The sequence below is a fragment of the Anastrepha ludens genome, chromosome 2 (genome assembly GCF_028408465.1).
Source record: "Anastrepha ludens isolate Willacy chromosome 2, idAnaLude1.1, whole genome shotgun sequence".
NCBI classification, from domain to species: Eukaryota; Metazoa; Arthropoda; class Insecta; order Diptera; family Tephritidae; genus Anastrepha; species Anastrepha ludens.
The window spans coordinates 91,745,547-91,772,477 of record NC_071498.1 but is presented as its reverse complement, the minus strand read 5'-3'; the positions used below and the strand labels follow the sequence as shown (position 1 = coordinate 91,772,477).

At 34.1% G+C, this 26,931-nt stretch overlaps 1 protein-coding gene across 5 annotated transcripts in view; it reads right to left on the bottom strand.

The window, feature by feature from the left end:
* The window catches only part of LOC128854756 (protein mesh), a 64,451-nt gene that overhangs the window by 16,907 nt on the left and 20,613 nt on the right, over window positions 1-26,931 (bottom strand). For all 5 annotated transcript variants that reach the window (XM_054089121.1, XM_054089123.1, XM_054089124.1 and 2 more), the window contains exons 5-6: window positions 8,320-8,497; window positions 4,580-4,717 (exon numbers count right to left, since the gene is read on the bottom strand). In XM_054089121.1, the coding sequence (XP_053945096.1) occupies window positions 4,580-4,717; window positions 8,320-8,497 (316 nt within the window). The remainder of the gene's footprint in view (window positions 1-4,579; window positions 4,718-8,319; window positions 8,498-26,931) is intronic.

Sequence of the window (26,931 nt, the reverse complement as noted above, 5' to 3'; positions counted from 1 at the left end):
TTCTCTCTGTGAATTCCAAATGGTAGTCACGCACCAATCCATTCGGCTACGGCGGCCGCCGAAGCAAGTTGATAAACTAGATTAAAAATTAGAAACTTACGGTTAGGCTTAAGGGGACAAAAAATCGATTTTTTGTTTTTTCGATATTTCGAAAATATAGTGTCTTAGGAATATACTGTCAATATTTCATGCGGTAATTCCCAATATTGTAGCTTCTACAGCCCATTAACTAGTTACAGAGCGATCCGCGCGCTCCTTTAAACTCATTTATCTCGAAACGACTTTTTTCGGCCTGGTGTTGTCAAACAAAAAAAACTATTCACCCGAATCGTCTGAAATCAATGGCTATCGCCTGTACTATAATCATATTATTGCTTCAATTATTTCTTATTTTTTGATTAAACCACTGAAAGAAACCCGATTTTTAGAGTGCCCAATTCAAACCGCGCCATTTTGTCGTTTTTTTATTATTCTAGTACGAAGCATAGCTACAGTCATACTAATTAATAATTTTTGGTTTTTATGTTGGACAACACCGTCCAGGTCCAATTTTTCAGGAGGGCAACTTCAGCGCCATTTTTAAAATTATTAAAATTAAAATGTTTTTTTTTTCATTTTTGTATGTAAAAGAAGTTAAATAAAAAGCCTAGAAAATTTAAATATCGTTTTTCATTTTTTTTATTGTACAAACAATTTTCCGAAAATACCCTAAATTCGTAAAAGAAGTTAAATAAAAAGCCTAGAAAATTTAAATATCGTTTTTCGTTTTTTTATTGTACAAAAAAATTCCTGAAAATACTCTAAATTTTCGAGCTTTATACCACCGGTACCCCTTAAGTGTAGTCATAAGTGATTCAGTAAATAAAACCTTGTATTTACAAAACCACAAAAAACGCATGGCTTAGTGCCTGACTACCATTCGGAATTCAGAGCGAACGTAGGTTCGAATCTCGGTGAAAGACCAAAATAAAGTAAACGTTTTTTCTAATAGCGGTCGCCTCTCGGCAGGCAATGGCAAACCTCCTATGAGAGTCCAAAGTACTTTAAGAATCGCATTGTTGTTTTTTTTTAATTATTCTTATTGGTAGTATTGAGTACTTTCTTCTATATAAAATATAAGCAAGCGACGAGATCTAAAATTGTGCAGCTATAGAAAAACTTCATCAGCTGAGTGGAAAGCTAGATATAATCCATTATGAATAATTTATTAAGGGCGGATGGTATCGTTTCCTTTCCGGCGAGTATCGTAGGCGGGGAACAATGAGCTCTATACGTTTTACGGCGGCATAGAATACTCCGCTGGCTAGGTCATGTCGTCGGAATGGTTACAAACATTCCGTAAACTATTCGGTACCAGCTGGTGGTAGAAGAGGAAAAGTGAGATCTCCTCTGTGTTAGAAAGATCAGGTGGAGAATAACGGGGTTTCACTTGGTGGGTCAAATGGCGCCGGTTAGAGCGAGAACGAATATATTGGCGCGCTTTGTTGAATTCGGCCAAAATCACTTAAGCGGTTACACACCAATCAAGAAGGAGGCATATAGTGCAGATCGAAATAGTTAACCAGGGTCGTAATTTAGTTTCTTGGTTAAAAACAAGAGGACTAAGCGCTTTGATACTCCAGAGGGAACTCAAAGTTAACATCTGCCAGAAGATATTGCCTTAAATACTTCTTTTAAATAGCACTTATGTGCATATTTAGAACTGGATTCTTAACAACTGATAAATTTGCTGCAATTTGAATCATAAAAGCTAATTACTTTAACATCACGAACTAATTTTTGTTACCACATGTCGCGCAGCGATAAATTTCTCTTGGGGTCTGAGTTCTTACCATTCCGCCCTCTGCCTCACTAAAGTGGTGTGTGCGTATGTGTAAACTTGCAATACTACGAATTGCAGCTTTGTGAGTTTTGTAATGGAATCCGCATGTTGACCGCATTTGAATATTGAAATTAATTAACTTATTTGACTTTGTTGTGTTATTTGCTGCGATAGAATTTATATGACAGATTAATGTATAATATTTGATTTCAATTGCACATATGTAAATATATGTACATATATCGCGAGTTTGCTGGAAGAGTGTTATAAACCATACAACCGATAATCTACCAAAACAGCTTTAGTGTTTTCAGAGTACTATTAATTTTTGTATTTATCATCTAATTTTGTTTTTAAATAAGTTTTTCACTAAATAAAAAATGATTTTGAGTGATGGAAATATGTATTTAGGCCTTTACGTGCTCCGCTACTTGTGTGTTTGTATACTGCAGCTGTCTAGTTCACAAATGTCAAAATGATTGACGTACGACGCCATTTGTAAAATATTTAAATCTTCCGAAAAGGTGATTAATTTTGTGCCACCTTGTATTATATAAGCAGTAACAATGGCGGTTAATCGTACAAGCATTTATTTGCAGATAAATACAAAAGATATAAAGCACAGTAGTATAAACCTGAAACCTTCCACAAAAGGGATGCTGATGCTCTCAAGTTAATTTTCAACGGACAATGGAAGCTGACCATTGTTACCAAAATTTTCAAAAGCGGTAAAAGAGGTATTTAAAGCATTCGATAAAGTGTCGCACAAAAGTTTGTTAGATAAACTTGCATTTTTAGGCTTTCATCCATTTCGTCGAGTCGGGTTCAAATATATATCTCAGATAATAGAGATAGGGCTAATTCATGAAGAGAGAAATATGCTTATACAAGCAAACAATGAAGGAAATACTCATGTTTCACCTTCATAACAATTTCGAGCAGAAGGAGCATATTCGTGTACTCATAGAAAGGTAAAGGTATACATAAATTTGATCTTTTACTCTAAATAAAAAGCATATCCTTCAAAAAATCTGATTGAGATCAGTAGCAAACTTATCTCTGTAGTGAAAGGTTGTGTTGAACGATTCTGAACGTAAGGGATGCGAAACATTATAAGCCCCCCTTATCTATATTTTTTCATGATTTTAGAGATTTATACCATTTTAAAAATATATACTGTGGCTCGTGAACAATGGAGGTGTCTTGTCATATTTCACTGATCCTGCATATGAGAAAGGTATCGGTGAAGAACTTAATGTTGGTCAAGCTACGACGGGCTGTGATTGCATTAGCTGGCATGTAAAAGTTTGCAACAAGTTTTCAGCAACTAATGATGAAAAAAGCAAAAGAGCTATGGCAAACTTAGTATAGGTTTCCGTCAGCTTTTGAAGTATTCCATTGTACCCACAAAGAGGCACTGAAACAATAAAGCGGAAGTTTGAAGTGGCTTTAGAATCACGTAGATTTTTTACAACTTTTTTTTGCTAAGGGCATTGGATATTATTTTTCATATAACGAATGCTTCACATTTTTGATATATAACACCCAATATTGTCAGCAACAAAAATTAAAAAAACAATTATCTAAATTAACCTATGACTCTAAGTGTAAGGTCGAAGAAAAATATAACGAAGTTTTGAAAATAGAAAAAGTAGCAATTGATCGCTGTTTTAGATAACTGAGTTGCGGGACTCCTATTTTACAATATTTTTTTCACTTTAAATCAGAAATTCTACCCTGTACTTGTACTTGGCGGATGCCTCATAGTTAAATGTGAAAAAATGATTAATTTTAATAAGAAAAGAAGGAAATGTTTTACCTAAAGCTTTGAAGAATAATTTTGTATGGTGCTTCTTTTGCAAAAGCAGAAAGAGTCCGCCAAATTTGAAATCGTAAAAATTCATCGCAGGAAAATGTTCACAAAAATTTTCGATTTTCTTACAAAATTAACAGTGGCTGTAAACTTCGCATGACAGCAGGAACCGCTGTAAGATTGGAATATAGCCATTTTTCATTTCTGCGGTTGGACTTTTTGTCTTGGTCATCATTTTTTTTGTCATATAAAAACCATAACATCCCAAGTGCTTTAGGGAGGTTAATTTTGTTTAGAAGGAGTTTTGAGCGGATAATTCGCTGCTCCCGTGTTTGCTTCGACATAAACTGTCTTGTACGCATAACGCAAGATATATACGCGCAATGGTCTTCATTGATTTTGAAGGGTCCTCGTCAATGAATGCTTGCACTCCCTGAATAAATTCTGCAGATTTGATATTGTCAAAATGTTTCACGCGTATTTTGCGTTTTGCAACACATTCTTTATCGCCGCGTAATACTTCCAATTCACGGCGAGCTTTATGAATGAATGCACCTAAGAAAATTAGAAATTTCTATATCCGGGTAATTTGCACATATAGCGACAATAGCTGCATGCCTTTTATTTCTTGCGTCAAGTTGTGTCCTCTATGTCTTATTTGGAAAAAATAAAATGAAAAATAGTGGTGTCGGGAAGTTATAGCCACATATATGCATATCCTCAACTACCGTATGTACCCTATATATTCCATTAAAGTAGATTCAAAACGAACTACTGAATTTTACTTTTTAGAATCGAAAGAGAATTGCTCTACTCAATTACTCCATGTATTCTAAATGAACATCAGTTTTATTAAATATACCTTAATTATAAGCAGTTAGTAAGATAAAATGTTTAATGTTTTGAAAATTAATACAATAATTAAATAAAAAAATAATACTTACAAAAGCTGGTACGCCACCCTCACCAGTCGTTGTATCGCCACCAGCCTCTGTATTTGACGACCATGTCAGTAAATCATAATTGTATATGGCATATGTGTACACCTCATCGGTAGCCAAAACCATTTGGAAAGTATTTGTCTGAAAATATGCAAAACGTAAAGTTCAATTATAAATAAGTAAAGAAATATTGAGTACAAATTGCTATAAACTGAAGAAGTATATTAGAATAACATACAGGTAATGAGGTATGTTTTATGCTTACGTTATTTCAATATTTCCCAACGAGGAGAACGAGCTTTAAATAATATACTTTAATAACAAATATATGTTTTACAATACACATTTACAAAAAACAGTGCCCTCTTTGATATATTTTTAATAAGTTTCAACTACGTATTTTTAAAAGATTTCCAAATCCTTAACAACTTCAAATTCTATGCCTTTAACTACCAAATAAAAATCTTTCAAATTAATGCACTATTCTCAAGTGTCAGTTCATTTTCATAACCTGATAATGGAATTTATTTATTAACATCTAACGAAGCTGCTGAGGGCAAAAATTGCTGGTAAAATGCTGTGGTAAGGAAAAATGTGCTTTACAGAAATTTGATTTATTATAACTAATATGATAGTATATGTTAATTGAAATGAAAACTTTATTGAGTTATGTGACCGTAGGCAAATTTATTATATGTGTTAATTAAATTGAGTATTTATCTGCATGTGAGTCAATGCAATATTTTCATTGTGGTGTAAGTTGTAAAAGTTGGAAATCGAAGAAAAGTGTGATAATATTTCAAGTTTATTTAATAGATATGTACATATGTATATATGTAATATGTGTATGATGGGCTTAATACAAGCTGCTTAAAAAGTTGTTATTAGAGATTGATCGAACTTTGACATCAGCCACGAAAATTCGCTATGGTTTCAAACAAAATGGTTGTTCAAAAATTGGAAACTTTTTTTTTGTAACCTAGACTGGCATCAAAATCAGCATTTTCTGTTTAAAAATGACTTAAAATACAGACTTATTGGCTCAACCATTAATTGCAGCAATTGTGAAGGTCTATGAAGAAAGAAACTTTTTACGCTTATAAATTAAAATATAAAATTATCTACCAAGGCGAATCTATTAAAGGTGGTGTTGGTAAACCAGCTGAGTTGTTTCTTCTTTCGCCGTGTCCATGTGGTTGCCAGCTAAGAATGAAACAGGGCAAATTCATTATTTTTTTCTAGTTTCTCAATACTTTGCTTAGACAATTTGTTGGTATAGTGGCACCACCTTTAATAAATGAGCCTTGGAATTTACTAACTGACTCGCTTTTTAATGTCATTTAAAATTTTTTTTTAAATTTGATTTTAGCATAGATTTATAACCAATATTGAAGAAGAGGTGAGTTAGGATAATTTTTTTTATTCCATCTCATTCTTCAACAAATATTTTGAAACTTTAGTGAATATTTTGTTTTTAATTTAAAATTACAAAAAACTTAAAAAACATAGGCGCATATATTTTAGAATTAAGTATTTAAACAAACTTAGTTATGCAAAACCTTAATACCAAATATAAAAAATGTTCAAAATTGCATCTCGAACATACAAAGTGGCGAAAATTAATCACCCTATCGAAAGATATCTAATTTTTGCAAATGGCATCGTAGGTCAATCATATTTGACACTTGTGAACTACTTATAGACAGCTGCAGTATACACACTCGCAAGCAATGGAGCGTGTAAATGTTAAAATAATAATTTCCATCTCTAAAATCCATTTTTTTATTTAGTAAAAAAGTTATTCAAAAACAAAATTGGGTGATTAATTTTAAGCCACCTTGTAATTGTTTTAGTTTTATGCATGTATTGAAAGAACTGTAACAATTTAGTACCTCGAGCTATAATGGATTAGAATAAAAAAATAAAATAACGAAACTTTAAACGTGCGCACGTCCAACTTATTGGCACAAGTCTAGCTGAAGAGCCTGAAGTTTGTAAAATATCAAAAAATAAGTAAATTTAAGCAAATCATATAAAAAAATAAATTTCTCGCACATGTATTTCGCAATGTGTTACTGTGCAAACCACTATTAAAGAAATTGAGGGCCAACTTAAAAATTGCACTATGTCAAGGCGCATTGCAGTAGCGATGTAATTAATTTTTGTTTCTATTTATTTGGTATCTAAATTGTTTCAGTCCTGGTTTATAAGTTTTGGCATTCTCGGAACCAAAAACAAAACCAGAATCCATTGCACTGTTACTTTGTCTCTACTGTTGCTACCAGCTCAAATGCATTGTTTTTATACAAAATACATAGACAACTTTGAGTAATCTTAGGGACCCCCAAATAGTTCTTGGAACTGAAAAACAAATTTTTCGGTATGGAATAAGCCATACATTGAAAACATGAAAATTGTAGTATTATTTTCCACTCTAGTATCCAACCTTTACGTGTAGAATGAGAGTTGTATGGAGATCATGATTTCGGATTATTAGTTTCTATTTGAATTCATTAGCAAGCTCATTTCATACAATCTAGTTTTTTTAACAAAAATATGTTCAATATAAAACTGCTTCATACCTTTTTCATTTGACATCCGTAGGACACAGCTAACGTATTTATTTAATCAAATAAGATTAATTCAAACTGGTGGCAACCATCTTCAAAAATATTTTCCAATATAAGTTGCCTGGAATTTCTTTCAATTGAGATCCGTACTGTACTGTTTTAATTATTTTTTATTACTAATTCTTGAACAGGAGGCAACCCTATTAGAAACTATATTAAACATTGAGTTTTCTCAAAATTGTTCTTTTGACAGCCATATTTCATTTATTTTATTATTTTCATCGAAACTTACTTTTTTGAAGGGAGCGAGAAAAATAAATGAATGCTCTTTTAAACCTTTTTGCAGTTGACAACTGTTTTGTAATATTTGATTGAGCTTATTAATTTAAATCAATTTAACTATTTTTAAAAGGTGGTGGCTCTCTCTATTTTACAATCCAGGTCATAAACTATCCACTTCTATTTGTAACTCTCTTGTTTTGTTGATCATTTTACCCTTAAATTAATATGCCATTATTTTATCTTATGAATAAAAATGCAAATTTTTTTAAAAACCATTATGAGAATTTCATACCTTTCAAAATGTTCGGTTCGTTTCAGATGTGAACAAATATTGATCAAATTGACGGAAATTCGGTCTCAAAATGTAATCTTCGGTCGTTCTCTGATTATTAAGTATTAAAAATAAATATCTATTTACATTTTAATTGCGTATACGCCCTAGGGGTGCACTCTTGTGCAATGAATACAGCCCTCATTACGGCCATAACTAATTACAACTGTAAGTAATTTTGTGAAAAAGCAAAAAATATTCATATGTGTGTATATCCTTATGTGTGTATGTATGTGCACTAACGAATATCTAATATCTTTGACACATCACTAATTGACAGGCGGCACTAATGGAAGTGACACTGGTTGTGACTGTTAGTGGAGTACTTTGTGGCATGTCAACTGACAAATAACGAACAGCACACACTTTGTTTTGTAAAGTGCGTGTCAGCAGATGCAACTGAGTGTCAAACAAAACTATGAACATAAAATTCCCAAATCTATCAAAGTCTAAAGGTCACTACAGAGAGTATCCGAAAAAATTGAATGTATGTGAATGTGTGTTTTTTTCACCCAAACATGTTTGCATGTAATACATTGTTTTCGTTTTTTGCAACTTACCCTGAAAAGCGCATTGTCAATACCACCAGCAAATGAAACATTTTTCCATGTTGCGATAATAACATGCTTCGGTATGAACGTCTCAGCGCCAACGACCCCCTCGCGTATATCCCACATGGTACGCTCACGCACCTCGACACCAAAACGGTCGGTACGTGTAGTCAGATCACGTTCAAGCCTGTAAGAGAAAAACAAAAAAACAAAACGAGAGAATAGTAAAAGCCACAAAATAAAGCATTAAATAAATAAAAAAATGAGACTAGAGATCCCTAATATGTATGTATGTTTGTGTGTATGTATAGTAAAGGCATTGGTTACAGGAAGCAAAACAGTGTCAAATTTTTTCCAGTATCAAACTAATTGAATAAAACAAAAACAATGGAACAACAAAACATAGAAAATGATATTTTAACTTATGTGCTATATTTTTATCATATTTATAACCACTAATACAGGGTGTGTTTTATGTTCGAAGTACGTGCTTTTTTTGTAATTTTGAATAAAATGCGATTAAGTAATTTATTTTTTATGGATCGCCTATATATTCATTAGGATTATCTATCTATTTATCTATACTATGGTATACTATCCATTTGTGGAACAACATAGAGACGCACACCACAAAGAGGAGGAGGAGCTCGGCCAAACTCCCAAAAAGGGTGTACGCGGCAATTATATATAATATATATATATACTAGTCCATAGTGTTGGCCTAATAGCAGCGTATAACCAGCTGCACTACCGAGTCATTTAGAGCAATTTTTCATAACTTTTTTACTTTGCAATTTAGTTTCAAATATTGTCGCTTAGACAACGGCCGTGTTCACCTGGCTTATGCGTGCGCCAATCGGCAGTTGTCGGGTTTGATATCCACTAAAACATTAAATGATTGAAAATGTTTTTTCTAATAGCGAATGACCCTCGGCAGATAATGGCGATCTTGCAAAGTGAATTCTGCCAGGAAAAATATGCCCCTAGAAACCCTTTGTTATTCAGAGAGGACATAAAAATATAATTTCCTCGATTTGTAGCACAACATCAAGATGCCCACAAAAACTGGAGGAGTAGCTCGATCAAAGTCTTCAATCAATCAATATTTTCGGCATTTGGATTGCGAGAATGGAATCTTTGTGGTACTGCAGAATGCATCGAATTTCTCTTTGGTTAGCTTTATAGCAGAATGCTTCCACTTTCCCTACTGCAAAATTATAAACACACGACATAAAACTGTACCACTATATATAAATGTAGTTCATACTGCAACAAAAATCACATCACGCAAAGTTTTAAAGTTTCATCCAAATTTCAACTTTATAACCAGAATTTTTTTAGTATACAGTTTTACAGTTGAATTACACTGTGGAACAAATTCAGGTTAGCAAAAATTAGGTCCATTCTGAGAGTGGCGTGTGAAAATAGAGGCGAAATTAGAAGACCCGTATCGCGCCGTTTTTTTATGTTAGTTCGAATTTTTTTTTAATCGGCCTTCGAAGTTTGCAGTCAAATGCCGATTTTCAGTATATTGTTTCATAAGTACCACAAAAATTTTCGAAATCAATTTTTTTCAAAAATTGTAATTGTTGCACAGGTCTCTAGCAATAATTTGGCTTTTACAGATTGAAAAAATATCAATTAGTCGACGAGTTATAGCCAAAAAACCATATAAACAATTTTGCTCCGATTTCGAACTTCGAAGGCCGATTAAACAAAAATTCGAAATTCAGTGAAAGCGATATAGAGTTGAGTTTATTCAGTTAAAAATTTAATCTCCGGGACCTATAAAAAAATTGTTTTGCATGTTATATCATAACGCAGAATCATCATCTGAAACAAAAAGGTCAAAATGCACTTGTTAAAGGAGGTATCACAGTGACGATTTTTTTTTTTGATTTTTCGTAGCACTTGGGAGCCAAAAACTCAATTTTCACTAAACAAAAATCAGACAACTTGTTGTTGTTAGATTAATATATGTTAAAAAAATATGATACTTCCTGGGTTACTTGGCGAATTATGTGAAGAAGTGCTACGTAAAATGATTGGCCTAGTAGATTTTGATTTATAGCGTACACGGACTTCAAAAATGCACAGCTATCGAGTAGGTATAAAAACCCGTCCAATCGTGTTCCAATCGACTTACCTTACACCGCCCTTAATAAAGATTTCACCTTAAGAAACCGATAGAAGTCACACTGCCCAAGGTTTAAAGAATAAGTTGGGATGTTGTAATTCGCTAGAAACATCTTGACAAGCAAGTCTGCTTATTGTTTCGCTCTATCATTCATATTTTTTTAGCGTAACATACAAGCAATTCTCCTGCGAAAGAAAGCTATGGGTTGACTTTGAACTTTCGTTGAACTTTAAGGAACCTCCACCGTCTTATGAGTCAGCTAATAAATTTAAAACCCCTGCATAATAAATTTGTATTTCTTACTTGCAATTTTATAGTTCGCCTTCTGAATAATTCAGTTAACTGTCCTACTTTTTTGGAAAAATTAGCTTTTGGGTCTCAATATTTTATGCTGCATTTCCAAAGTACATATAAGTACGATAAATTTGCTCTTTTGACCGGAGTCCTACCTGAGTTAAATGATATTCCTGACTTGGATTCTGCGCTGTGGAGGTGTCCGTAGAGTTTTGCTCATTTGAGTAGATACATAAATAAATATACTGGCTCATTTGCAGAAGTCAGAGGTGCTGCATTCGAAAGAAAAAGCTGAGCAGCTGGCGTAGTGCTGGCGTTCAGAGCATGCCTTCTTCTCCTGTATCAGCTTCAGTCTTATTATTTAATGGGCACACCTCTTATTATTCTTAGTAATGAGTTGAGTGAGTGCGTGATTGTGATGATGAATGATGATGAAATTTTCCTCAACATTTTAGCTGTTGGAAAGTCTTCATGTACATTGGAAAATGCTTCAATGCAGTCACCAGTAACTGTTAAAGCTTCGTCTCTGACATCTTTACATACATAAAGACTCACCACCCATTTACTCCACGAAGGTATTGTGGTTTTTTGTTTAGCAGTTGAAAGTTTTAGTTTCTTAATAAACCGAGCAAAGTCCAAAACTGTTTCACAAATCATGATAATTTTATATAAATAAAGAAAAGTGCCCACATATTCCGAGTGGTAAAACTCGAGCTCTCGAATCTCGACACTTTTTTGAAAATTTGTCTGCAGCAGTTGCTGATTGTTAATTTATAAGTGCTTTAAATGGAAATATTTGTTTTCAAAATTTTTAGCAAACATACCTGATATTTATTTTTTGTGTACCTGGAGCCGATAAGAATTTATCACGTAATCAGCAACTATCTGGTGTACGTAGTCTCATTCGCGGGTCAGTCTCTACTTTATCCTCAAAGTGCACACTTATTTTTATATTATAATTACGGTACGCGGTTAACTTGACTAGAAAATGCGCATTTTCTTCACATATTCGGTAGTGAACAATTATTGAAGTCAAATTTTTTAAAAGCTGTAACTCATTACTTCCTCCTTGGATGGCCTACACTGCGCTAAATAACTGCAGCACTAGGATTTATTGGCCAGTTTTGGCATTTCATTTGTTTTTTTATTTAATTCTAATATTTCTTTTATTAAAATATGGCTCATATCAATTCTATAATCTGTGATTTCTCAAGTTTTAAGAAATGCAACTATTTTGCATCAGAGTTTGTAGAAAATTTTCTAGTACGCAATTTTATAGCCCATTGACTTTCGATAAAATAAAGAGCAAGGTTTGAACTGGCTCAAGAATTGCGTTGAATTATTTTGCTGATGGTCTAATAAAAAAATGCGACTTTTTTTTAATTTGCTCAGAGTTTGAAATTTGATTTATATAATTTTTGTTTGATAATTAACTATATTTTCATTAAAAAAAATTTTTGAAATTAAATGAAAAGCAAATCCACTTCCAACGACCTTCACATTCCGCAAAAAAATCCACCAAAAACATAAAAAGCACCCCATACATATGTATTAAGTTAGCTTTTTTCGTTCTTCTTTTATGCTTACATGTAAGGAATATTTTATTTGTTTGCGCCTGCAATCGTCATAAATCATATTAGGCCAAAACAAATAGCACATCCACATACACAAACATAACTTTTGCTTAATAAATATTTGTTTAAGCGAAACAACAATAAATTTGCTCTGTTGTGGGTACAAGCTGACTAGTTAGCTCCCTGAACTCGATTTGTACATTTTGATTTGTGAGAAAAAAATTACAAATGAGACTCGTTGCACAATATTGGCAAGCGTAACTCATCATCGCATGCGGTCACATATATGCCTTGAATATTTTTAGAATTTTTTATGTAGCTGGTTTATTGATGGCTTTTGAATTACTTGCATTTGTTGGGAATTATTTGCTTTACGAAATACAAATTTTATGTACACGATATGACAAATGAGGAGAAGAATTTTTTTGGAGGCAGCTTGATGACATTTATTAAAGCAGTAAAAATTAAACATAAATAAAGTTTTTTTTTAACAGCTTCATCAATTAATAATCAACAATTTGGGAAATAAATATTTATATAGTAAAATTTGCAATGTAAAATTAAATATTGGAAAATCATTGTAAGAAGTTTTTCAGTGAAGCTGCAAAAATTTTATATCTAATTTTAATTTCTGTTAAATGAATGAATATCATCAAGCATATTCAAGGATAAAAATTTTAAAGGACTTTTCTGAGGTATTTTACAAAAGCATAACTATGAAAAATAGGCCTTCAGCTGCCAGTGCTAGAAATAAAAGTTTAAATTTATAATTTATTTACTTTAAAAAAAAAAATAATAAAAAAGAAATCATAAAATTGGGTGCACTCTCGTCATACCTTGTATAATTTTTTACTTATATGTTTTTTTTTCAAACAACTGTCCTGGTTGAGACTTTAAGGTGCTTTAAAAATAAACTCAGACGTTCTGCGAAAAAAATTAAAAGCGCTAATTTATTATATTTAAGCTATAGTCTCTCGCGTATATCGATTTCCTCATGAGTGATCTGGGTTGTTGCATCGTTTATTATAAATTATTATTTTTTTTTTATAATCATAAATACTTAAACAAAATTATATGGTGTTGTTCTCCAATCTTTTGTGCGCCATAGTTCTCATAAATGATTTATAAATTTCCATTTCACTGATTGTATGCCACCACTCCTGCATTACAGAAAGTCATTAATTACTGTTTCCCTAGTCGAGCTTTCACTTTTGCTGCAGCTGGAATTCTTGCACATTCTCAACCATACCAGCGCAATACAGACGTTTGACTCTTCTAACTAGCACAATAATTGCTAACATCCACTACACCCACAGACGCACACGTCCACCAATACACATCCGCGCACATAAGCATCTTACTCGTTCAAGCTAAAAGAATATAAAGAATTTCATGGCAACTTTTAGAGCATTTTTTTGTATTCCCTGCCATTTGCATACCGCGCATCACAGCAAAAGGGTGCATGGGAATGCAATTCAATTGTAAATGCATTAAATTGCGGTTAACAAACAGCATTAAATTGTTGTCATATTAATGCCGCTTGGCAGCTATGCAGTAGACGGCACAGAAGTATTTGCAACAACTTAATGCTCGCGGAAGTAAAAAAAAAATATTTACCACAAATTTAATGTTATTGCGCTTTTAAAATGCTGTAATATGTTTGTAAAACTCTTGTCTGGTGGCTTTAATACCAACGGAGGCACGGAAGGGATTTTTGTGCCACAGTCGGCAAATTCAGCCTCTAGTATGCAATTTCCACTAACGAGCTGAAGTCAAAACTTCTCCAAGGTCTGTACTATGGTAGTACTCACTATAAGGTCTCTGCGCAAACAGATCAAGCCAATCGAAACGCTCATCTTGTGATAAGGGGCTTTAAAAAAAGGATTTTCCAATAAGAGGTGTTATTCCCGTAAAAGATCAATGGTTTCGTTGCTTTGCAACGGTTTGCGCATTTCAACTACCCATTCAGCAAAGACACGCCGGCTTGAGTTCTTGTGTTAACTGGACTTTATAAGCCTTAAGACCCAAATCTTTATGCCAAATACGTTGTAATGACGTTTGTGGAATGCCTAATTCCAAAGAACGACAAGGAATGGACAAACCAGGGTTTTCTTCAACACTTTCGGCTACAACAGCAATATTTTCGGCTGTTCTTGAGCGTCGTACACGGGTTTATTCTTCACATCATTAACTTGTTCCAGCAGCTCGAATTTTTTCACCAATTTCTGTATTGCGGTCCGACAAAGTGCTTCACGGTGACCCAAATATGTTTGAGTTTTACGAACCGTCTCTGCCAATTTTTCACCATTTTTATAGTGAATTTTAATGATTTCAATGCGCTGTTTAAGCATGTATCGTTCCATTTTTATTAATGGCGTAGTTTCTACTTGTCAAATATCAAAAAATGACAGCTTCAAAAGTGGCATCTACCGAAAAGCGGGCTATTCAAAATAACACTTCTGATTGGAAAACTCTCTATTTTATATGTACGCACGTCCCGGAAGGTCTGACTTATATCGCTATCTTATTGCAGTCAAGCTCTTTACACGCTTTTGTATAGCAACAGAAGTGCATCAACAGTCGACTCTCTCTCTGCATACAGTAATTTTTTGAAACCTCAGTTTTCTTTGGTGCCAATCAACCTTTTTTATTTGCACAAATTTTAAATGGGATTTTACTGCAACTTAATTTACGGATATTTTTGAAAAATTAAATTCCATTTTCAGTGTTTATAATTATTTCCTCTGTATCATCTAAAGTTCTAGGAACTCCTCAAATTCTTAAATTTTTGTCAAATACTTCAGTTTATCAATATCTTATTCGAGGAAAATCTTTCGAAAAATTTTTGTACAATACTGCCTCAATTATTAATATCATTTTTAATACTAATATCTGTTTCCCATTATTATAGATTAAACTTTCTCAAAATCTCATTCTAGATTATCTCTATAAAAGTATGATTTTTTTTTAATTGAGATAGAATTATCGTCAAAATCCGAGGTATTATCAGGAAAAAATTTGTGAAAGCCAAAAAGTATTGAGCCAAAAAACTACTGTTGAGCGAATACTCGCATCGCTGTCGTTGTCTACAGATTAACATTAATGGAGCCAATATAAGAAAAATTGGGCTAAGCAAAATCTTCAAATGTTCACCTACTATTGAAGATTGCTGCGCCATATATTAGGACGGGAATTATGAGCGTTTTGTAGAGTGCCAGTTTAATCCTTCGAGAGAGAGCGCCACTTCTCAGTTGGCTTTTGAGCACAAAGTAACACTTGTTGGCAAGAGTTAGTTGTATGAACTATATAGGGACATAGACATAGTAAAGCTTGTAAAATTACAGTGCCTACGCTGGCTTGGCCATGTCACCCGTATGAAAGAAGAAGCTCCAGCAGGGCGAATTTACGACACGGTACCCCAAAAAAGAAGACGTAGAAGACAAAGACCACATCTCCGTTGGAAAGACCAAGTGCTGCAGGACCTGTCTTCACTCGAAATTTCCAACTGGCACCGGCGAGCGCAGGACAGAAGCAGTTGGCGCGCCATTTTGGATTCGGCCAAAACGACACATGGTTGTAGCGCCACATAAGTAAGTAAGTATAAGTATTGAAGATTTCTAAAAGACAGAGTTTATGCTAACAATACGAATCCTACAGAGGAGCTCAAATAAACCTTTAAGATGAAGTGGCGGCGATTTTGTGCAAAACGCTGGGAAATGTGATGGAAAATACCAAAACAGTAAATTGGTTTTGTCTCACAAATAACAGCGATCTCTTAAACTAGACTATTTAAGACAACTAGTTGCGATAAATTTTAGAGGAGAGAATTAAGTAAAAATACATAGTCCTTTTATGCAAATCTATTGATCATAGTCGAAATTATAAAAAAAAAATAATTTTATTAACCACGATCAGATTACATGTATATATCCGAAAATATTGAATGATATTTGTATCAAGTGTCTCGGCCTTAAACTGCCTACGTTTTGCGCTACATAGGACTATTAATTCCGACAATTTTAAATTCAGTACATACGTAATCAGGGTAAACATTTTTAAAATTAGTTTCCGTGTTCATTTTATTAGATTTACTCAGTTAAACTTTGCCGCAGCTGTAATCAGCAACTTTTGTTGCGCATTGAACGAATATTTATTGGTATTTAAATTCCAATGGTTTATTGAGCTTCAAGCGCAAAATTTAGTAAGCAGGTGTACAGAGCGTATGTGGAACATTTGTTACATACACATAGATAGATTAAATCGGCTTATGCTGCAATACTTCACAAATTATTATTGATTTAATTAATTACATAGAAAGTTAATGTTGAAATTTTTAATGCAATTTATTGCAAAAATGTCCAGTGCGAATTTTAATAAAAAATGAACAAAGATAGTTAGTTTGCTTTTATGCATTTATGCATTACAATTATGTTATAGTGTAAAAATGTAACTAACTAACGTGCAAGTTTGTATGTTTGTGTGCTTGTGAGTTTGGATGTTTGTGAATCAGACAGATAGTATATGAGCTGGATTGAAAAACAGGCAATTTTTTTTTTGTCAACTGTTGTCAGCTGTTAAAATTTAAATTAAATCAAGAAGTTCGGTCAATTTGTACAATAAAGGTATCCAATAGAAAAACGATGAACAGAGCTTAATATCGAAATAATTTTGGAGAGGTTTGTCACCTATTTAAAAATTTAAGTTCAAGTAAAATTAATAAAACAAATTAAATAGAACAATTTGGGCGCCAAATTCATAATCTATACTAATATTATAAAGAGGAAAACTTTGTTTGTTTGTTTGTTTGTAACGAATAGGCTCAAAAACTACTGGACCGATTTTAAAAATTCTTTCACCATTCGAAAACTACATTATCCAAGAGTAACACGGATTACATTTTATTTTGGAAAAAAATAGGGTTCCGTAAGATATTTGGATTTTTCGGACACAAACTGAAAAAAATCGTATATATAAAATAAAGTCAACTTTTTTTTTTTGTGTTCGCTAACCGGCCGTGTCTGCACCGAATTAAACCAAACTTACGCACATTGTTAAGAAGGTATTGAAGATGGTTTCCGTACAGTTTGAATACCTATTGGTGGATAGGGCTCGAGATATAGGTCAAAACGTGGACCCGGGTAACCTTCGGACGTGTATGTACAATATGGGTATCAAATGGAAGCTGTTGGTGAATGCTTTAGTTCAGAATATTTTTCATGCCGCTCCATGACTAGGGTCTCGAGATAGAAACCAAAACGTGGACCCTAGAATGTGTTTGTACAATATGGATATCAAATTGAAGCTGTTGGTGAATGCTTTAGTACAGAGTATTTTTCATGCCGCTCCGTGACTGGGGTCTCGAGATATAGGTCAAAACGTGGACCCGGGTAACCTTTGGTTGTGTATGTACAATATGGGTATCAAATGAAAGCGGTTGATAAGTGCTTTAATACGGGGTAATTTTCATACCTATTGATGACTAGGTTCTGGAAATAATATATATGCCAAAACGTGGACCCGCCGTGTCTTTACACCGAATTAAACCAAACTTACACACATTGTTAAGGAGGTATTGAAGATGGCTTCCGTATAGTTTGGATACCTATTGGTAGAAAGGGTCTCGAGATATAGGTCAAAACGTGGACCCGGGTAACCTTCGGATGTGTATGTACAATTTGGGTATCAAATGGAAGCTGTTGGTGAATGCTTTAGTTCAGAGTATTTCCATCCGCTCCGTGACTAGGGTCTCGAGATAGAGACCAAAACGTAGACCCTAGAATGTGTTTGTACAATATGGATATCAAATGAAAGCTGTTGATAAGTGCTTTAATACGGGGTAATTTTCATTCCTATTGATGACTAGGGTTTCGAAATATATGCCAAAACGTGGACCCGCCGTGTCTTTGAACCGAATTAAACCAAACTTACACACATTGCTAAGTAGGTATTGAAGATGATTTCCGTATAGTTTGAATACCTATTGGTAGATAGGGTCTCGAGATATAGGTCAAAACGTGGACCCGGGTAACCTTCGGACGTGTATGTACAATATGGGTATCAAATGGAAGCTGTTGGTGAATTCTTTAGTTCAGAGTATTTTTCATGCCGCTCCGTGACTAGGGTCTCGAGATAGAGACCCAAACGTGGAGCCTAGAATGTGTTTGTACAATATGGATATCAAATTGAAGCTGTTGGTGAATGCCTTAGTACAGAGTATTTTTCATGCCGCTACGTGACTGGGGTCTCGAGATATAGGTCAAAACGTGGACCCGGGTAACCTTTGGTTGTGTATGTACAATATGGGTATCAAATGAAAGCTGTTGATAAGTGCTTTAATACGGGGTAATTTTCATACCTATTGATGACTAGGGTCTCGAAATATATGCCAAAAACGTGGACCCGCCGTGTCTTTACACCGAATTAAACCAAACTTATGCACATTATTAAGTAAGTATTGAAAATGGGTTTCGTAAAGTTTGGTTGTAATTCGGAGCAGTGGCAACGGGTACAGCGTTCTTTTGAGCCAGCCATAATGTCGCTTACTTTTTTAACGCTTGGGGCGGAACTGAACTGTCAAATTGACAGTGTGAGTTACAATGTGTCAATATTTCTTTCTGATTTGGATGCCATAAGGAAAAAACGTAAGTGCAACATGTAAAAATTGTTTGTGAATTTTTTTGGAGTGGATTTTGGAACAGTGAATAATTTCTTACGAAATTTGAGAATTTAATGTGAAATCCGAATGAAATTTTTTCGTTTTTTTTTTTTTTTAAATATAAATGGATAATGGTTAAAAAAGCTCCAATGCTTAATAAAACATATAAATTGAAACGAAAAATTCATGGATGATCAGGAAAAAAGACGATTGTTTATTCATATGCGTTGATTTGAAATTTAAAAACAATCTTATTTTTTCCTGACTTTCAATTTATATTTTATATTTACTCAAAAACAAATAAAAAAACAAAAAATATTGTTTATGCCAAAGCGCTTGAATAAAGAATAAAGAAATGAATAATATGAAAACCATATATTTTCTGTTCTAAACCATATCTATTCTATTTTAGTGTGCCCAGCGAAGGGGGCCGGGTTTGCTAGTTTTAAATATATTTTGAAATGGAGTTGCCAACTGTTTAAGGAATAAATTCAATTAATTCAATAATTAATAATGAATACTTAAAACAATAAAATATGGGTGTCAGATGAAAGAAATTTAAGAAAGCTAATTTTAGAAAATATTTTGGTAAATGGTTGCCACCTGTTTGAAAATGTTGTTAATTCAATTTAATGAATAAGCTAGCTTAAATATGATCCCATGGCTGTCAAAAAGGCATGTAGGTAGAAAATTTTATTTTGCATACATTTTTGAATAGAGTTGCCAACTATTAAAAAACTAAATTTAATAGATTTATATTAATATACTAATGAATACTGTTCGAAGATCTGCAAAATTAAACAAAACTTGTAAGTATTTTTCGAAACCGCTTTTTTTTAAATATGTCAGGAAAACGAAAACCTAATAAATGGAAAACAGTTGAAGAAGGGGAAGCTATAAGGAAAGTTAGAAATGAAGGTTTATTATGATTGACCATGCGTCCAGTATCACTAAATTTAACCCCTAACTTGCAGTACTCGATGGCTAAGATATTTCAGCATGCCCTAATTTAATGAATTTCATAGAAAAAGCAAACGGAATACAGAACACAATTTCTTTACAACTTTTTTTCAGGGTCTTGAGTCCACATGCGGCTCTTAGAAGGATAATTCAGGGCTCTCAATAATTTTGCGAAATTGTAACGAATTTATTACATTCTTGTCCAATAAAATGTCTCCCAACTCAGTATTAACTAACCACCATCTTAAAGAATTACTGAGAAGTGATATCACCAATCACTCACTAAATTTCAATCAAGATAAGTAAAATAGATGTGTTTGATTTTTATATAATATAATATAATTTCTATACAACTTTTTTGTTTGTAATTTTTTGCATACCTTTTAAAAATCTATCTAATTGCGACTCGCCAAAAATTTCAAATTTTGAAAAATGGCTCGGAACTTGGTCACCCCTGCGATATACATGTTTTTTTTGAAACTGAGAAAATGTGCTAATCTGACGTATTCCAATTATACCTACCGGTAAAAAAATAAATCCCTAGAGCAAACTTTGAGTAGAGTGGGATTAAACTTAAAAAAATCTTTGTATTTCGTACGATCGAAAAGTGGTTTTTAATGGCGTTCACCACTCAGCAATCCTATACCAATATCTTCTATTCAGCAAAAAAAAAGCTCCTTATAAAAAATCATCTACTGTTCGAAGGTGGCAAACAATTGTACGTAATAAACAAATATTATGCAAATTAAGAATATACAAATTCATCTATATCCAAATTCATATTCACAGAGAAAAAGTATATTCCAGTAGATATCAACCCGACTTAAAACTTTAGGGTTCCTCTTTTCAATCAAAGAAATCGCATGTCGCGAATTAAAAGAAAAACCACTAGGATTATAATTACATAGAATAATTTAATACTTCAAAAATATTGAATACCTACGAATTGCTAATCAAAGAGCACTTTTTATCTACACGTACCAATTAAAAAAACTAAAACACAAATTTTTTGCTGTTACAAAAATTTGTATATAACTGTGAATTCGGAAAGGCAAAACAAAACATTATTTCAGCTGATAAAACAATAACTTCATTGAGTTTTCTCTCCCACTCTCAAAAACAAAAAATTCGCACAACCAAAAAACAAACTGGAAGCCAACAAAAAACTAGTCGTCGTTTGCACCAAAAGTCACATAAAAAATGAGATCATTTGAAAAACGTTTGAAAGTAGGAGTGTGAAAGTAGCTTACATTGTTTTGTGCTATGCTCTCTCACTATTGCTACCCCATATCGGAGTCCACTTGTGCTCTCTGCGGTAAAAGCAATTAGAATAGTAAGTGGCGACAAAAAACTAAACTTTGTTTTGTTGCCAATGTAGACGTTTTGCAATCGTACCTATAGCTGTGTGCGCTGGAGAAGCACATAGCAGAACCATGGTAGAGTTAGTGTTGTTAATTGCCACTTTTTGCCAATTACATACATATGCATGCAAGCATATAAATAAAAACAAGCTGATGTTTAAATATTCTTGCTTATTGGCTGGCTGACTGGCTGAGTATGTGGCTGCGAAAATTTCCAAGCTTTTGTAATAGTTAAAATGCTTTTGGAATCAGCTTACAGTTGTTTGACAGTTAATTTTGGAAGGTCCAAGAATTTATTTAAATCTGCTACGCGCTTTGGTCAAGATATCCCGAAAAGACGTTTTTTTAGCTCTACTTGGTTCATTCATTGTACATATCTTACCTACTCAAAAATTAATGTTTCAGGAAAAACTATCCACGCTATGAGGAGCTGAGATCGAACTATTCACAAAATTCGTTTTTATAGTCCGATTATATGTTGATTATCAAAATGAAATGTGTTGAATAAGAGTTAATAATCCGAGTTGGTTTTTACTCACTCAGTGGCATTGCAGTTGATATATTTAAAGAAATCGTTAATAGTCGTACTTAACAAAGCTCAGAGCTTTTGGTTGTTTTTTTATGGCCTTTAAACTGCAGCACTTTACCGATTTCGTTCTAACTTGGGCAGGATATGTGATTTGAGAAAAGTACAATAGTTATGGCTCACAATTTTGTCTTCGTATAATCTTGCACCACCTTGTGCATATATCAAATGGATGCAATGGATATATTTGCAATGAAAGTGAAAGGTTATTGGTGGGAAACTTTCGAAGTGAAAGCTTAAAAAAGCTCTTATTCGCAAGCACAGGCCTTGAGCGTCACTGATCTTGAGCATAGAAAAAAGCTTCGATTTTCGAATAAGTGGCACAAATGGTCAAATTGGGCTTACATTTTTTAGAAGAAGTATACTCCCACGTAATTTTATTTCCTTTTCCTGAAGATATCATCACACCCGTTGGGCGGCGAAAGCATTTACTGTCTGAAACTGTGTATTATGTACAGTAGTGGTGTTAAGTTCACTAAAAACTGTTTGTTTATTTATGCTAAATCTGTATGTAAAAATTTTGTTCAAGCACCAAATACTATTTGAGTTTCCAGAGAGGATTTGAGATATATTCGGAACATCATTAAGTATAAGCATACAAAAAAAAATAACTCTTAGAAAAGCTATTGCACACATACCGTCTGAAAGGTGACACTTTAAAGTTACATGTAAGCCAAAACAGAATGTCTGCTAATAACTCAAGCGCTGTGCACTTAAATTGGAAAGTTTTGAACAGAATATAATCCTCCCTTTAACGGCATTTCATCTGGGAGTAATCAGTTTTTGAAGCGGTGGCTTCCTTATGGGTAACTTAAGCTTTCCTCAATTATCTTTCAGATAGGGAACATATGTAAATGTCAAAGCTTTTTTCGGATTCCCTATAGCCTGGTATACAAACCTCTAACTATATACATACATATGTACCATTGTACCATATGTTCCTCGCGTTTTCCAAACATCTGGTTGAGAAATTATCAGATGCCGAAACTGTCATAAACGCCACATGGTTAAAATATATTAATAAGCATAGATAAAATACCTCACAGAAATTGAAAATCTTTGAGGCAGCCTCTAGGTCTATCATGTTGTATGGAGAGCAAGTTTAGAGGGTTAAAAGGTTTGAGCAACTTGAGAAGCTTTTACGCATTTTTATTAATAAAGTAATCTTTTTGCCGTCCAATACCCCAAACTACATGATACACCTTGAAACCGGATTATTGCAGCAATTTTTTTCATACACCCTCCGCCAACTCTTGTGTTTTAACGCACCAGAGTTTCCTCGTAGCCTTGCTGAAGCAACGATCAAATTAGGTGTCTACTGTGTAAAAGAATGGAGGGAGCTAGCATATAGTGTTGACATATCGCCATTATCAGAATTTTCTTCGGCTCATATAAAGGTGATCATGACTACACTACTACATAAACTGATTGGAAAATAATTTAACGGATATGCAACGGATATCTTTAAATATGTCTTATTTTAATGATGATTTCTCTGCTTATGTCATAAGTGTAAGTTTTCGAACAAGAGATGGCCTCCTTAACCCTAACGCAAGAAGTTCTAAAAATATTTACTCCATGCCCTGCCCAGTTTGCAACCTTGGCGATGCAGTTTATTGGAGCTTGCCCGATTTACAAAAACATCCGTTCACTTTATTTTGTATTATAAAAATTTTAAAATAAATAAAATACTACTACTACAGGGTCCGGCACTCGTAGTGTAACCAATTAAAAAGTTCATAAATTAGTTTTAGTAATTAGTAATTTAGTAATTAGTTTAGAAAATTACTTTTATTCAATCCAAAGTAAAAAACATGTGAAAATAATACAAAATTAAGAATCAATTTACTTTTGCTCGATATGACCACCTTTTGCCTTGACTATGGCCTTGAGACGCTCCAGAAACGAATCGTAAGCTACCCAAATGTGAGATGCAGGTGTTTTAGCCCACTCGCGGACAATGGCTTTTTTCAGCGCCTCGAGGCTGATGAATCTTTTATTTCGGACCTTCCTCTTCAAAATGGCTCAAAGAGAATAATCCATCAGAATCGCGTCTGGTTAATTTCAAACCCATTGTGAAGTTCGGAATGTTGTTCTTTAGCCATTCTTCATTCACTCGAGCTTTGTGACACGGTGCCGAGACCTGTTGAAGAGTCCATGGTCTGCGACCGAAATGTTTGTCTGCCCACGGCTTCAAAGCAACCTCCAGAATACTTTCCCGATAATATTTCGCATTTATCCTGACGCCCACTCGCTGAAAATGATTGGAGAGAGCTCATCTGCGGTTACAGCGGCCCAAACCATTACCTGTGGCGGGTACTGCCTCCTGGTGGCCAATCGATGATTCAAATTCTCGTATGAACGGTCGGTCAAACAAACCCTATCGTTTTGGGAGTTTACGAATTGCCCGTCAGAAAACACAATGTTCGGAAATTGACCGCTTGCTGCTTTGGTATGAGACCATGCACCTTTGGATCTTATCAGGCTTGACTTTGAGATCATTTTTTAATATGCGGCAGATGCTACGATCAGATATTATCAGTTCTTTCCCGATTTGATTGGCACTTCGTCGGGGATTTCGCTCAAGTCATTTCTTCCCATTTTGAACCATTTCACGTGACGTTGCAGTCTTTCGATAACCACCTCCCTGACGTTTCGCGATGCTACCAGTATTATTGTAACGAGTAATGGTGGATTAACTAAAACTTGAATTACTTTAATGTGCTAGAGCTCACGAACAATCGGTGGTTGTGATTTTCTAGCCAAATATAATGCAATCACACTATTACGTTTGAAATCCATTACTGATTTTCTTTTTTCGCGTTAACTTTTGGTAAAATGCTTCCGCGCGCTTGTGAACACTACTCTCGACTATCATTTCGCCAACTAACAGACGGCTCAGTGCATCAGCTGTGCGAGCGGTCTGAAGTTGGTTACAATTCGAGTGCCGCATCCTGTACTAACTACAACCATAAACAATAGTTTAATAGCCTAAAGCTATTACTACATTTACTGCATCTGCCGAACACGATTTCAGCACACCAAGTAGATCTCTACTATAGGATTAAATTCGCGGTTTAAGGCAATATCAGAATTTTTTGTTTCACTTCCCAGTTCTTATCGTAGTTATTGTCTAACAGTTAGGGCCACAGATCAAAGTATGTTCATGGTCTACTATCAAGAACTAAGGCGAAGCATTCATTGCAAATTAAGTGTTATTTATGTCGCATACATACATATGTATACATAGGAGGTCAATGGAAATTGTTCAACTTTTGTCATCCCATCGCTTGATAAAATTTTACGGTAATGTAAATACACTTGTTCGAAAATATAAATACAGCTTTTTATAATTTAATATTCTTACAAAAACAAAGGCATCTCTATTTCGACTATGTACATGTAGGTATGTGTGTGTATACTATTGTGCATTTATAGCTTTTTCAACATTTAATTTATTTATGTGGAAAATGCCGTAACGTGCAGCAAAGTGTTATCTCAACTCTAACTATTCATACATACTCACGACAATACAGTTTAGTTTTAACAGTTTTTATTTAATAACAACAAATATATCTGTGTTGTATCGCACATCCACATTTGTTATTGTACTTTACTTTGTTCGCTACGAAATTTTATTTTTCAATTGGATTTGTGGTTATAGCCTAGACACACACCTTGCTCTATCCACAATTTTATATGAGTGTGAATTGAAGCGTGAGAGAAAATTAATAACAACAAATAGATGTCATTGTGAATGTGCAAATGTGATATGGATTTATTAAAAAATAGTCGTATGAGTGCATATAAGTACTTATATATATATTTAAAAAAATATAATTGATATCTTAAAATATGTTATTGTACTGAAATCACTCAATACTCTAGTTATATAATAATAGTGTGTCGATAATTGGAATTTATCCTCACTATTTCGTTCAATGTCCAGGATTTTTGAGTCGATTTCTCAATCAAGGAGTTTTTGGTTTGCTATTTGTTTTTAATCTCATTTTTGCGGACGAAGCAGGAACTCTGGCAAATGGATCTCGTTCCTAATGTCCAGGTTCCTCAATTAGGGGTGCTCCACTTGTGCTTTCTGACAATTTCAAGCTCTAAGTTCAATCTTGAACAGAAAATTATTTTGGAAGAGCAACATTGAGGAGAGAAAGGGCACCTGGCTACCTTGAATTCTTGTACTTAATAAAAGGTCATTTATTATCATGTGATAGATAAAAAGCGGTATTTCAAAGCACATTTCGTGTACGCCAACAAAAAAGCATCCACCACTGTGACAGCGCTGTAGAGACTGATGTTAAACATACGAGGACCAAAACAAAATTGCTGTCAGCTCTTAGCTAATGTCATGAAAAGCCAAATTTTGTATGGTGCACCTATTTGGGCGAACAGAACGCAACACGTATCATACTTTCGAGAACTATAGTCTGTGTGCCCTAGCAATATCTGGCATGTGCCCGCTAAAGCTTGTCCAAACAAAGTGGGATAACTCTACAAAAAGGCGTTAGGCGCACATATGCGTTCCCAACCTAAAACTTAAGCTAACGAGGCCACATGAATAAGTGGACGCTTATCTGACCCAATTTTTGAGTGAAAGTGCTGTTTGAAAGCATATTTACACAGGTTCAATTACGGCGACAATCCCTATTGCGATTACTGCGACGAAAACGTTATAGAATATGTTCACCAGATATTCTGCACTTGCTCGCGCATCCATTCTGCAAAAGAAAAACTCCATAGAGCCTTTGAAGAACCTCCTTTGCCGTAAACGTTCATGCAACATACGCTGCGCGCAAAGGAAAAGTGGCGACTTAATGGAAATGATAAGGTGTCTGGAAATACTAAGACGCAGTAGCGGCGGCCAATCGCTTTCCCTATCCGCGATGTAATACTACTTGACGGTAGTCCCGCGGCGAGAGGTGATGAAAATGAACAAGCTTAGCCTGGTTTCAGATGACCACCACGACGCCGATGAAATGAAAAAAACCATGTTTACAGATAGTTCGAAGTTACATGGAAAGGCTGGTGAGGAGTGTTAA